At 37.2% G+C, this 12,464-nt stretch overlaps 1 protein-coding gene across 3 annotated transcripts in view; it reads right to left on the reverse strand.

Annotated features, from left to right (window-relative positions):
* Positions 1-12,464, reverse strand: part of PLS3 (plastin 3) — a 79,807-nt gene that overhangs the window by 9,647 nt on the left and 57,696 nt on the right. For all 3 annotated transcript variants that reach the window (XM_037512046.2, XM_037512048.2, XM_037512047.2), the window contains exons 5-9: positions 7,101-7,230; positions 6,502-6,634; positions 4,719-4,800; positions 3,821-3,986; positions 1,370-1,512 (exon numbers count right to left, since the gene is read on the reverse strand). In XM_037512046.2, coding sequence (XP_037367943.1) covers positions 1,370-1,512; positions 3,821-3,986; positions 4,719-4,800; positions 6,502-6,634; positions 7,101-7,230 — 654 coding nt within the window. The remainder of the gene's footprint in view (positions 1-1,369; positions 1,513-3,820; positions 3,987-4,718; positions 4,801-6,501; positions 6,635-7,100; positions 7,231-12,464) is intronic.

The raw sequence follows: 12,464 nt of genomic DNA on the forward strand, positions 1-12,464 counted from the left end.
GTGAAATTTTGAACCTGAATATAATGTTCGCATCAGTGAATAATCCTTTGCTTTTTACAAATATTCGAAGTAGGCTTCATTTTTAAATATGATTTCTTTTCATAGATTCAGAATGTGTCCCAAAACATAAACTCCATTTACAAATGGTTTTGGGGAACACCATCTAAAGCATAAGCAAAATATCCCCTGGCCAAACATGTATAAGTTAAAAGGGTGAGGGTGCCAGTTGGTCTTATATTTTGGGAACTATCCTAACTGTCGCTGATAAAATCAGTACTGCTGGGCCTCCCCTGGTGGCGCAGTGGTTGAGCACTGGGCTGCGAGGCTGCCCGCAGCCTCTGCAGCGCCTGTTCGATCCCCGGCCACCAGCGAGGGTCCCACATGATGTGCAGACCTCTCCTGCCGCCCGCTGCTCCCCTCAGCAGTGTGTTTCCTGTCAGTCTGCCTGTTCTGTTCCCGGCTCTGCCTCTCGTGAATCCTCTCGCCCTCCGGCACTTCTGACTGTATCCAGTGCTTGTATAAATAAATAAATAAATCTTTAAAAAAAAAATCAGTACTGCAAATACCCTATTACTTCCTCACATTATTCAACAGATTGATGTGATCACAGGCTGTTTTCGTAGCCCCACTGATGAGTGACATCTGGTGAAGATCCTTGAGTTTGTTTCCTGCCTCCTAATATCTGGATTTTGAAGAGTCCAGTTAGTGAGAACCCCATGGTGTTTGCTACAGTCACTTTGACCCCTCTCTCCCCAAGAAGCCAAAGGCAACAAACATGATAAATGAATACTCCCGATTCTCCCTCCTTTGCTAGTTTCCCCTCCTGCTCCTGGTAAGCAGCAAGTGACAAAATCTAATTCGCACAAGAAATAATTGCAGGTCTTTTTCATGCCGAGCATTGTGTGAGAGGTGGAGGAGTCACAGACACATATATAAGAACTCGTCACAACCGGCAAGAACCCAGAATCCAAAGGTGTAGGACATGACAGGACAGGAGCCAAATAAGAAAGGGGAAGAGGAATCTCGAGGCCTTTTCTTTCTCTTCTAGGTCTTTACGAACAGGTCACTCTAAGGCCTGGGAAAGGCAGTGACAGAAAGAACAGTCACGGCCATCCTTTTATACTCCATGTCCAAGGTGAGCAGAATGTAGAATGCTAGGACTAAAATACCTTTATCCTGCTCCACAAAATGAAAGCTAGACTTGGTGCCAGTGCTTCTTACTTGGCTCCACTTCTCTACTAAAATCTACTTTCAGGGCCAAAAGGCAACAAGGCTTGCTAATGCACAGATAGGACTGTGTCTCTTAAGCTGGCATGAAATCTCCCAAGTCACATATATGCCCCAAAATGTTACAGTTCTTTGCAGTTACCTTGATGTCCACACTGAAGTTGTTGATTTTTTGCCAGCCTGAGTTTTCCAAATGAAAGTTTGCCCATCTAAGAAGCAGCTCTTCTGGAGACAATTTCATAAGCTCCTCCAAAGTCTCACCATCTCGAAGTAATGCAGCCAAGGCTATAGGCAAAAAAATTATGATGGTGGTCATTACAACTCTTTCGGCTTTTGATACTCTGTTAAATAATGGAGGTGCAAAAACTAGCATGACCTAGTTCCTGTTTTTTAGGTACTAGTTGTCTAATAAAAGATAAATATATAAGTAGGTAATTATATGACACAGATGGACGCATTGCATTATGAGCATACACAGCAAATATACATAATAATTAATTATTTTCTTTATTATTCTTCACACCCCAAATACCTTTTAAAATCAACATTTTCGCACTATGTCACATATTTACGTAAGCTGTCCTTGGAGAAGGATATATAAACGTTGGAACCTTTTACATAACCTTTGATTACAGGCATATAGAAACATTATGGTATCCAGATTTAAGTAACTGGTTAACTCTCAAAGGGTTAAACCTATCTTAAAAGGGTTATGATTCAACTTCTTATTTTCTGACTCATTTTTTCTTGTGTAGAACTGGAGTGTAGGCCAGAGGTGCAGAAGTGGGGGTTGGTGGTGAGAGCATTCACCAGAGACAGAGCGGGGAGCAGAAAAGGCAGATCTACTGAAAAATACTGCCGAGGGGAGCAGCAAGACAGGAGAGGTCTGCTGCACCACATGTGGGTTAGCTCACTGGCCAGGGATCAAACCCAGGCTGTAGCCGTGATAAAGCTGAGACTTAACCTCCTTAGGTCACCAGGGAGGCCTAACTTCCTATTTTCTATAGCATGTATCTTGTATAGTCTGCTCAGTACTTTTTTGTTGAACTGAATGTGTGGGGGAAACCAAGAATTTTTTGGTAAATATTCCCACAAGTAATAAACAGAAGCTTGGGTGTTATCATAGAGAACTATCTAAATAAAAGCAGTTTTGTGAAGAAATTGTGTAGACTTCCTGACATAATTACCTCCCATAAAATAAAAGGTTTATTTTGAATAAGAAGACTAAAATGGCTTTATTACTGAAAATATGTAAGAAATTACTACGTCAGGCAAATTTCTTCTTTCACAGACCCTACTTCACACCATGTTACATTTGCACTCAGGGATATATGTGAGCGGGGGCAGAGGCAGAATGGACGTTTGTATAGAACTTTCTGTCTGCTTCCCATTTTCACCAAGTCAAAGGCTACAAAGGGTTAAATGGCCTGCTATCTATGCACCTGACATTTTGTCAAAGATTAGTAATTTTATTTTGTTGTATCCTTTTCCTTTTTCAATGAACTTAGTTAACAAGACACACACCAACAATGAAGAAGACCAACAATGAGAAAAATGTTAGTTGTTCAAATAAGGATACTTTGAATGGATTGGAAATGAAAGTGTAATAGTCTTGAATGTGCAAAAATGTCTTGAAATGGATACATGTGCAAAGTAAGACTTGACAGACCATTATGAGACCTTGGAAATGAGGAGAGCCCCAAATATATAGTCTTGCCCCAAAGTAATTGAGGATTGAGATGGTGATTTCTGGAATAAAATATGAATGTTTGGAGTGAGGTTTAATACATTAAACTTTATAGGGAGAGGCTAATGGAGTAATTCCTAGGACCCCATGCCAATAGTATTGTAAGTGAGCCAAGATGTGATAGAAAAACGTGTGCCATAAGGATGATGCTTCTGCTGGTGCAGGAAATGACCACCAAGGGTGGGTTAGGAGGTCTAGTTCTATAATAAAACTTGAAAGGTATTAAAAATAGGTGAGGGGCCTCCCTGGTGGTGCAGAGGTTAAAGACAGAGCTATTAAGCTATCTCCAGCCAGCCAGCCACTGCAGCTCTAGCTCAGATCCCCAGCCAGGGAGCTGACCCACATGGCGCAGCAGACCTCTCCTGTCTCACCCACAACTTCCCTAAGCAGTCTATTTCAGTATCTCTGCCTGTTCTGCTCCCCACTCTGTCTCTGGTGAATCCTCTCACCTCCCCTGTACCTCTGGCCTGCACCCCAGTTCTTGTCTGCATAAATAATCTTAAAAACTAAATAAATAAAATAAAAAATAGTGGTGGAGTTGAGTGTGGGGATGAGATGGGTGTTGTATGGGCACTTCAGGAAAGAATAAATATCAAATTTGGGGACCATGGAAAAGCTCTTTAAACTCTCTTTTCACGTCTAAAATGAATTCTCAAGTGCCAGACAAATGTTAATTACTACTAAAGAAGAAAGTTATAATTAGGCTGTTTTCCTGAATAACACTATAGCATTACCTTATGTTAATTCTAGTTATTATCTAATCACCTCAATTAAGCAAAAGCATGACAGTCTGCATGACTAGAAAAAACCCAATAAACAACTTTTAAATAATGACTGTTCTATTACCTTCATTCCTGCTTAATTCAATGTCAGCGAACAAGCCGATCTTAATGATCTGCCAAAGCAGTCCCAAAACCAGATGAGGTTTCCCAGCCCGCAAATCCTCTGCACCAATGTTCACAACGTGACACCCAATGGCAGAAGCAGAGTTCAGTGCCAAGTTCAAGTTTTCCTGCAAGACAGCCAATTTACACACTTGCTTGTTGACCTTTCCATTTTTTAAGAGGTTTATTTCTCCCTCCAGTGAAAATAACACTCAATGATCATACTTGATCCACAAAAAACAAATTCCAGATTTGCGTGTTGGAAGCGGAGCTAAAACAAATCTCATCCTAATTAACATTGTCTTTCCAGAATTCCATGGAAAGTAAACTTGGTGTTTTTATTTGGTTCCCTTTGAAGTACAATGACACTAAAGAAAAGAACTGAGGATAGAATGTCTTATTTCTGGAAATCCTTAAATGTCTACTGCATATACCTGGAAGAATTCTAGAATTCAGTCTCCACATCCCAAGAGGTGCTCCTGCATGAGGAACTTTTGCTATTTTATAGTCTAAAAGTCACTTGATAAAAAGGAAAAATGCTCTATTTCTTAAGCATGCAAATTAAGAGTTTAATTTTTTTTGTTGATTTCTGCTTGTTTAAACATAATGTGTAATAAAAGGAATGTAGGACTTTGGAGTTAGACTGAGGCTTGCACTTCAGTTCCATCATTAACCTAGGACAAGCTCAGAAACCTTTCTGAGTCCCAATCCTTTTCTTTGTAAAATCTGGATAATAATCCTAAAAAAACCAAGTTGTTAATATAATTAAATGAGAAAATAAAAAATGCAGAGCTCGTGATTTATAGAACAGGTCCTCAAATAGTGGTTTCATGGAAGATGGAGGGTAAAACTATGCATACCTGAATGATGAAAGGTGTAAGTTTCTTCTTGTTGATTGCTCTTTCATCAATTGTATCAGGAACTGAAAGGTTGATCATTTTACTGAAAGAAAAATTTTAAAATGAGTTGTTCATTTTAAAGCATTTATAAATATTCATGTATTTTTACATATTTCACATAATCTGGAGAAGTAAATGTACCATATGACTTTTATCTGGTTGACCACAAAAAATATACATGTGAAAAATTCAAATTTCCAAAATAAAACCAAATAGTTATAGTAGTTGGGTATCTCTGAGTGGGGGATTTGAGCATATTTTCCTCATTGTTTTATAAGAATGAATATCATGGATTTAAAAAATACTTCATTGATAAATGTTAAAAACAGATTATGCCTCACAGTAAAATTGTGTCCTTTCTGAAATATATAATTCACAGTTGAAAATTACCCTTTGTCCACAAAGAGGTAAAATTACTTGAGCATGAGATTCTTTCACTCACCAAATATTTACTGAATGCCTGAATGATGAGGTAGGCACTGTATTTGGCACTGGTAATACAGTGATGGGAAAGAAAGGTATATTAATTTGATGAGAATCTATAATTAAAATCTCATTTCCAAAATCTGGAGTTAAATGCTGCCCTAAAACATTTTTAGTTTCCATAGGGAAAACCATGGTTCTTTCCAAGCCAAATCAAAATATTAAATAGTACCACATGATTATTTTTATTAAACTGCATGGGGAATTATGTTTTGAGTGCCTATCAAAACAGGAGATAGCTTACATTTTTAAAATCATTTTTTTAAATAACCAAAATGACTTTATTGAAAAATAAAAGAATTTTATATATTGTACACTGTCATCTGAAGTCTGTCCACGTGCTTTCTAAGCACTCCACAGGTAAGTCACTTAATGTTCAGAGCAGCCCTGTGAGGTAAGTACAGTTATGTGGGGGTGAAAACAGATGGAAACTCAATGCAAGGGACTAGATTATCTTTTTAAAAAATTTATTTATGCATACAAGAACTGGGGTGTAAGCCAGAGGTGGGGGGATGAGAGGATTCACCAGAGGGTGTGGGGAGCACAACTGGCAGATCTACTGAAATACACTGCTGAGAGGAGCAGCGAGGGAGATAGGAGTGGACTGCTGCCCCATATGGGCAGCTCCCTGGCCGGCTGGGGATTGAACTCATGCTGCAGTGTGGAGCTAGCTTGATAGCGCTGTCTTTAACCCCTGCACCAACAGGGATTATCTAGATTACAGTGGCAGAACTTGAATATGCACCCAAGTGCATCAACTGTGGAACATGCCTTTAGCCACTGCACAACACTGCCACTATAGAAAGGAACATCAAATGACAAAGAATCAACAACCTGCTCTATCATTTCTGCCAAGATACTGTTGGCTTTGGCAGCAGTGCCAAATGCATTTTTCATAAATAAATAATTGGACAATGGGAAACTAAAGAGTAGCTCTTTTTCTCTTTTTTTTGGAAGCGATGGTACTTAAGAATAAAGAGATACCAGCCTGCTTAAGTTCAACAAAGTTGTAATGCTCTCATTGCTCATGGTTAAGAAAGTGGAAACTGAGAGCTTCTTCTCCATCTAAATGACTGACTTTTAAAGTTAATATTTTAGTAGTACTTTCACGGACAGACCTAGAGATGAAATGAAATGGGCAGAATCCAAACAGTTCTAATTATTTCCTGAGGTGAAGTTGTCAGACATCCAGAAACAAATATATCAGTTATGCGGAAGACTATTTTTTGAAATCTCGATATCAAATAAGTCAAGATCTTACCAAAGCACAATTCCATCACCAACAGCTTTGAATAGGTCATCAGTATTCGGGTTCATAGGTATAACATGTCGGCAATCAGGATCATTTTCCAAAGCTTTGTTGATCCAGTTAACAAATGCATATTTTTCTTCCTCTAACATTGTGTTGAGTAAGAAGAAATTAGTTCATATCTTAGGTTAGAAATTTGAATCTAAAGCCTAACATAGTTGTATAGTAGTGCTAAACATTAATGTGTCACCAACATATGATTATTATCCTCTCTGGAAACCTAGATGCTTGAGTGCAACATAGTGGTTATTAGGAATTACAAAATTTAACAAAAAGAACAGAGCAGGGTAAACTGATCCTTGGAGAAGTCAATTATAAAATTCTTTTAAAATTACATTTATATCACAGTGGAACTCTACTGTAACCAAGTCAATCATTGCACATACAATACATACTTATAATGCTATTATGGCAAGTATTAGTCTGAAATACAAATACAATGTCACAAAAGACTGCTAATGTATTCTTATTTAGGACATAGTGTTTTTCTATATCCCCTCTCCCACCCAACTTAGTTCACTGTGTCAACATTTTGTACCTAAAACTATTACCTGAGTAAGAATGCTGTGTTCCTTCACTGGACAACTCTGAAGTTCCTCCCAGAGCACAAATTCCTTCTTTCCTGTTGATAGCTTTGCGGAAAGTTTTGGCAATATCACTGCTTTTTACTTCTTGGAAAATCTATTAATTAAAATACATGGTTGAGTCAGGAATAATTTAAATCAGACAACAACAATCATATTTATCTTCTTTCACATTCTGATCCCCTATATTTCCCCCTATAGTTGATGAGCATTAAAATATATAGAAAAGTAGGTTTGAGTTTTCAAATCAAGTACTATAATTCAGCTACTGAAAAGGAAGCACCAGGATGTCAATTGCACACACTTGTCAAAAACATTAAGTGCCACATGCATTGAATTTGCTTTAAGCAGAAAAACAAGAGTGGTTCAAAGGCACAGGTAAACCTGTTACATTTCTATCAAGGAGGAAAGCAGCATTTGTTTTCTGGCGAGAAAAGGCTTCTGAAGGATCCCCCTTCTTTACCCACAAAGAAAGAAAAAAAAATCATGACTTAACCACAAAACCCTATTTTTCAGTATAATTGGGTGGCTCAGTAAGAGTCATCTTATAGGATAAGATGAAAAAAAATGTGTTAAGATGGCAGGAATAGATGATTTTTAAGAATAAAAACAAGAAGGTGCTTTGCTGTGATTGTCTTGTTTGAGCATTTATGAAGTTCAGTTTGTCTTCCCAGTTAAGGAACATGGCTGATGAAACTAGCTTGTACATTCTACTGTGGTTATATAAAAGCAAATTGTAACAAAAAATATTTCATGGGCCTCCCCGGTGGCGTAGCGGTTGAGCGCTGGCTTGCGAAGCTGCCCGCATCCTCTGCAGCACTGGTTCGATCCCCGGCTGCTCCCTGGCCACCGGAGGAGGGGCCCACGTGGTGCGCAGACCTCTCCTGCTGCCCACTGCTCCCCTCAGGAGTGTCTTTGGTCCTTCTGCCTGTTCTGCTCCCCGCTCTGGCTCTGGTGAATTCTCTCACCCTCCTACGCTTCTGACTGTACCCAGTGCTTGTATAAATAAATAAACAAATAAATCTTTGGGAAAAAAAAAAACATATTTCACATCCTCTTCTCACCACTCAATGGCATGAATGGACTTTAAAGTTGGTATATGTCTTTCTTAAATACTGGAATTTACTTAACCCCAAATCTCTTCCTGATCTACCAACGGGTGTGGCTAAATTAGCCACTGCCAGTAAAACAAGAGCAAGGTGTAGCATCTTCATAAAATTTCTTTATAAGTTATTTAGAATACAAAAGTGAATTTATTGAAAGAAACTTATGATCCTTAATGAAAAAGTTGCTGAAAAGAAATAGTTCAAAGGCCTTTCACATTATGGGCAAGTACATGTACACACACACACACGCACACACACACACACACCCCTGTAGTCTTTGAAGATCCTAGAACAGGATCACAATATCTAGCAGTTCATGTTGTCTGAGAGAGCAGGCCAAAGCAGAAACTGAAATCTAGGCCCTATTCTATGAACAATGCCTTATGTCTTGCACAAAACTTTCGGGTCAAAAGAAGGAGTGCCTTTTTGATATTTTATCTTTCCAGGGAGGCATCTTTTTTGTAACTAATCCACATAGAGAGGATGACATTTTGTAAGTGGTAGAAACTTTGCTCTAAGTACTGCCAGCAGCCCTGTCACCGTCAACTTTCCTCTTACCGTTCTTAAATCCTGAGTTTCCTTGGACTTGTAAACCCAATTTTATTTAGGAAAATACTCCTGTTAAGTATCAACAGTGTGAAGCTGACGCCTGCACTCCAGGTAATTTTCAAATTATTAAAATTATTTTTGCTTACATTCTGATCTTTTTAGTCCAGTTTCATTTCATTTACTTAACTCACAAGCCAAGATTATACAGACATGCTTGGCTCAACATTTCAGTCAACAACAGGCTGAAAATATGACAGTGGTCCCAATAAGCTGAGCCTTAGAACCCTACCAACTAGGTGTGGGTACTTACAGTCCATGACTTTCACACTGTGAAGAAATCACCTAACAAAGTATTTCCCCAAATGTATCCCGTCATTAATTCGTGCATGACTGTACAACAGTATAGTTACCTGGAAGGTATCAGTCTTAAGCTGATACATTATGTTCCTATAGCTTTCCCTTTTGTAACTATTTATCTGCTCAATGAAAAAACATTCACTATACTACCTCCATCTGAACACCACTTCATTTAGTAAAACATTATCCAGTAAATTAAAATCTGAAATGTGTGCATTTCCTCATGACTGACAGACCATAAATCACTGGAACAAGAAAAATGTCCAAAATGTTCCTGTTTCAGAAAGATATGAAATGTTCTTTTCCTTATGGCTGTTTTTGCCTCAAGGATTATTTGCTTGTAAATATTAGTGATCACAATTTCAGCTGAAAAATAATCTTCTTTTCCATGATATGTGTAAATTTAGATTTAACACAATCATTAAAAAATGCCTGGTGTATTACATTCTAATGCAATTATTTACACAGCTTTATGTTAACGCCTGACGCTTGGGCATGATGTGAAAAAGTTGCAATTAAATAGGTTAATTTTCAATTATCTTACAGAAGTTCGTGACTTTCATTTTCTAAGTATTTTAAAATAAATTATTCCAGCCAAGCTCAAATTTTCAGTTTCATCGTATCTCCTCTGTTTCTGAGATTGAAAAGATTTAAGAAGAGATAATTGAAGATCTGTTGATGTACTTCATGAGAAACTGCATTTTATTTTCTACTTTAGCAAAGAATCGCAGAAGATGGTAAAGCTATTTGAGTATAAGCCTTAGTTTAACAAGAATCTCTGAAATTAGAGATAACACAAGGCCAACTACTGTGCTGGAGTGTTCTCAATGATTCTTTTCAAAGCTGCCTGTTGTGACTCTAATGAGCTCACTGTTTCGTGCTGTTTTCCCTGGATGAGGAAGGACTGGCTTTTATCATGTGCGAACAAACTCCTGGTGTACACAGCTCATTCTGGTTCTACACATCTTTCCCAGTATCTTTGATGGAATATATATGTTTCTTATTCCTTTTATAAGCTTTATCAAAGACCCTTTCTTTTAAAGACACTCAGCAACCGGTTAACTTCTTATCTCAGCACAGCACCTATGGCCAAACCAAAGCAATTCAGAGGCATATGACTTAAGAAGAAGGAAATAACCTGATGGGGACGATCCTAATGTTACCACAATTAAAATAATAAATTATGAGAAAAAAAGAAGGAAAGACTTTAAAAAAAGAAGGGCAAAAAAAATATTGACTAGTTTCCAGTGTTTGAGCTTGTTTCTAAAGTAACAGGTTTGAATTTTTTCCTTTTCTTGAGGAATCTGTTGTAGGCCTAAACTTGGTAATACCAGAAAAAAAGAACACTGCTTTTTTAAAAACTAGAAATAACTACCCCAACAACTAACAACTATAGAGCAATTACTCTATGTCTGGCACTGTGCTAAACACTTTATTTATATGAAATTATACAACCCCATGAGGGCCCATGAGGTAGAGTAAAAATCCTACAACTGGTCAACAGCTTATTGCCACCATGAATGAGCAAGTTTCTCATGGTGAAAAGAACAATTTAATGTGGACATTTTGTTGAAAGAAGATATTGCACACCAGCTTTTTTATAGATTAAAACAAAACCCAGCCGCTATTATCTTCTAAGCAGAAAACTCCAGTAATGTAGTCTTGACATACTTAGAAGAAACAAAATCAGAGTAGTAAATTTAATGTTTGAAGTTTACATACAATGCAAGGACCCTTTTCTGCCCTACAGGTAGTCTCCAAAATTAACATAAACTGATTTTATTTGTAATCTGTTTGTAATTAAGACCTCTGGGGGAAAAAATGAAGCAGTAATTTAAATAGAAAGCCAAAACTTAAGGCAGCAAGAACATTTCCTTATGTTAATAGCTGACAGTAACAAAGTTTCCTCTTTCTCAGATAACTAAGATCTACACATCTTTGTTTTCACAGTTTGTGAGATGTTTCATTGATGACAGGTTGGTTGAGAGTGTACAGACATTTGGTTAAAGGCTCAGCTTTCTTTCAGTAATCATGGTAGTTTATCACTCTGCAACTGTCCTTCCTAGTTCAGATTTCTTGAATAGAAGGGAGGTAACTGGAAAAAGTCACTAGTTCTCTCTGTGTAATGTTGTACAAGTTCACGTCATTTTTCTTGAATCCAGGCTTTTTTGGGTTAATTTGAAAAATAAAAGAACATAAATATAGCAATTTCTATGAATTGGAACATTTATATTTTTTAACTAACATGCCCTCATTATTATTTCTTTTATTAGTTTTTGCATTTTAAAATTTTTTGTGAGCCATATTTTATTTATTTATTGAGATAACATTGGTTACTACAACGTATATGATTTAGAGATATAGGATCACACATTTAAAAAAAATCCCTTGGAACTAGAAGGAACTATGCTCAGTGAAATAAACCAGAAGGAAAAAGAAAAATATCAGATGGTTTCACTTATAGTAGGAATATAGGGAAACCAAATAAGACATCATTGTAAAAAAAAATAACAGTACAAAACACAACAAAGCAAAAACAGACAATTACAAATCAGAGACATACTGCAGGGAGAGGGTTCAGAGAGAGGGAGGGAGGAGGAGAGGGGACTGAGGTGATGGTGCACGTGTTCATTGGGGAAGGAAACTCTATAGGGAAACTACACCTGAGGGGGTGGGGGGAAGCAAATAATGTTTAAAAATGAACAATGATGTGAAAAGTAAAAAAATTAATATAAAAAATCCCGTGGGCTGCCAAAATTATTACATATGATCTTTAATTTTTAATGATCATACTTCCTCACTTAAAGGCCACGAAAGCTGTGCAAAATCTGCAATGTTTCAAAATATACGAAGATCATTTTTCTCAAAGACACTTGCATAATTTTGTCCTTAACAACTGGCACACTGCAAATATTAATGGTTTAGGTCTGTCCTTTGTAGTTGATTAAAAAAATTCTGAGCGGCAAATTATATCAATAGCAACCAATCATAGCTAACTACTGCTCTAAGCTACTTTAAATTCACAACTAAACATGCAGTTACAAAGGAGAGCAAGTTATACATCAGGGGACATGCAAGTGCTCAAATTGCAAGTCAATTGCAACTTACTATTATTGAACATAGAATTCAAAACAAAAGTCTTTGGCAATAACTGGAGACAAAAAATGGTAGGAAGGAAATCAGTATTCAAATGAAAATGGCAAGAATTAGATCACAAAATTATGATACAAGTCTGCATTTTTAAAACAGTAATACCCCCACAAAATGCTATCAGCTGAAAAGACATCATTAGTCAATTTGCTTCTTGAACTCTAACGGA

Source organism: Talpa occidentalis, unplaced genomic scaffold, assembly GCF_014898055.3.
Source record: "Talpa occidentalis isolate TD23 unplaced genomic scaffold, MPIMG_talOcc4v2.1 talOcc4.15, whole genome shotgun sequence".
In the NCBI taxonomy this organism is placed as follows: Eukaryota; Metazoa; Chordata; class Mammalia; order Eulipotyphla; family Talpidae; genus Talpa; species Talpa occidentalis.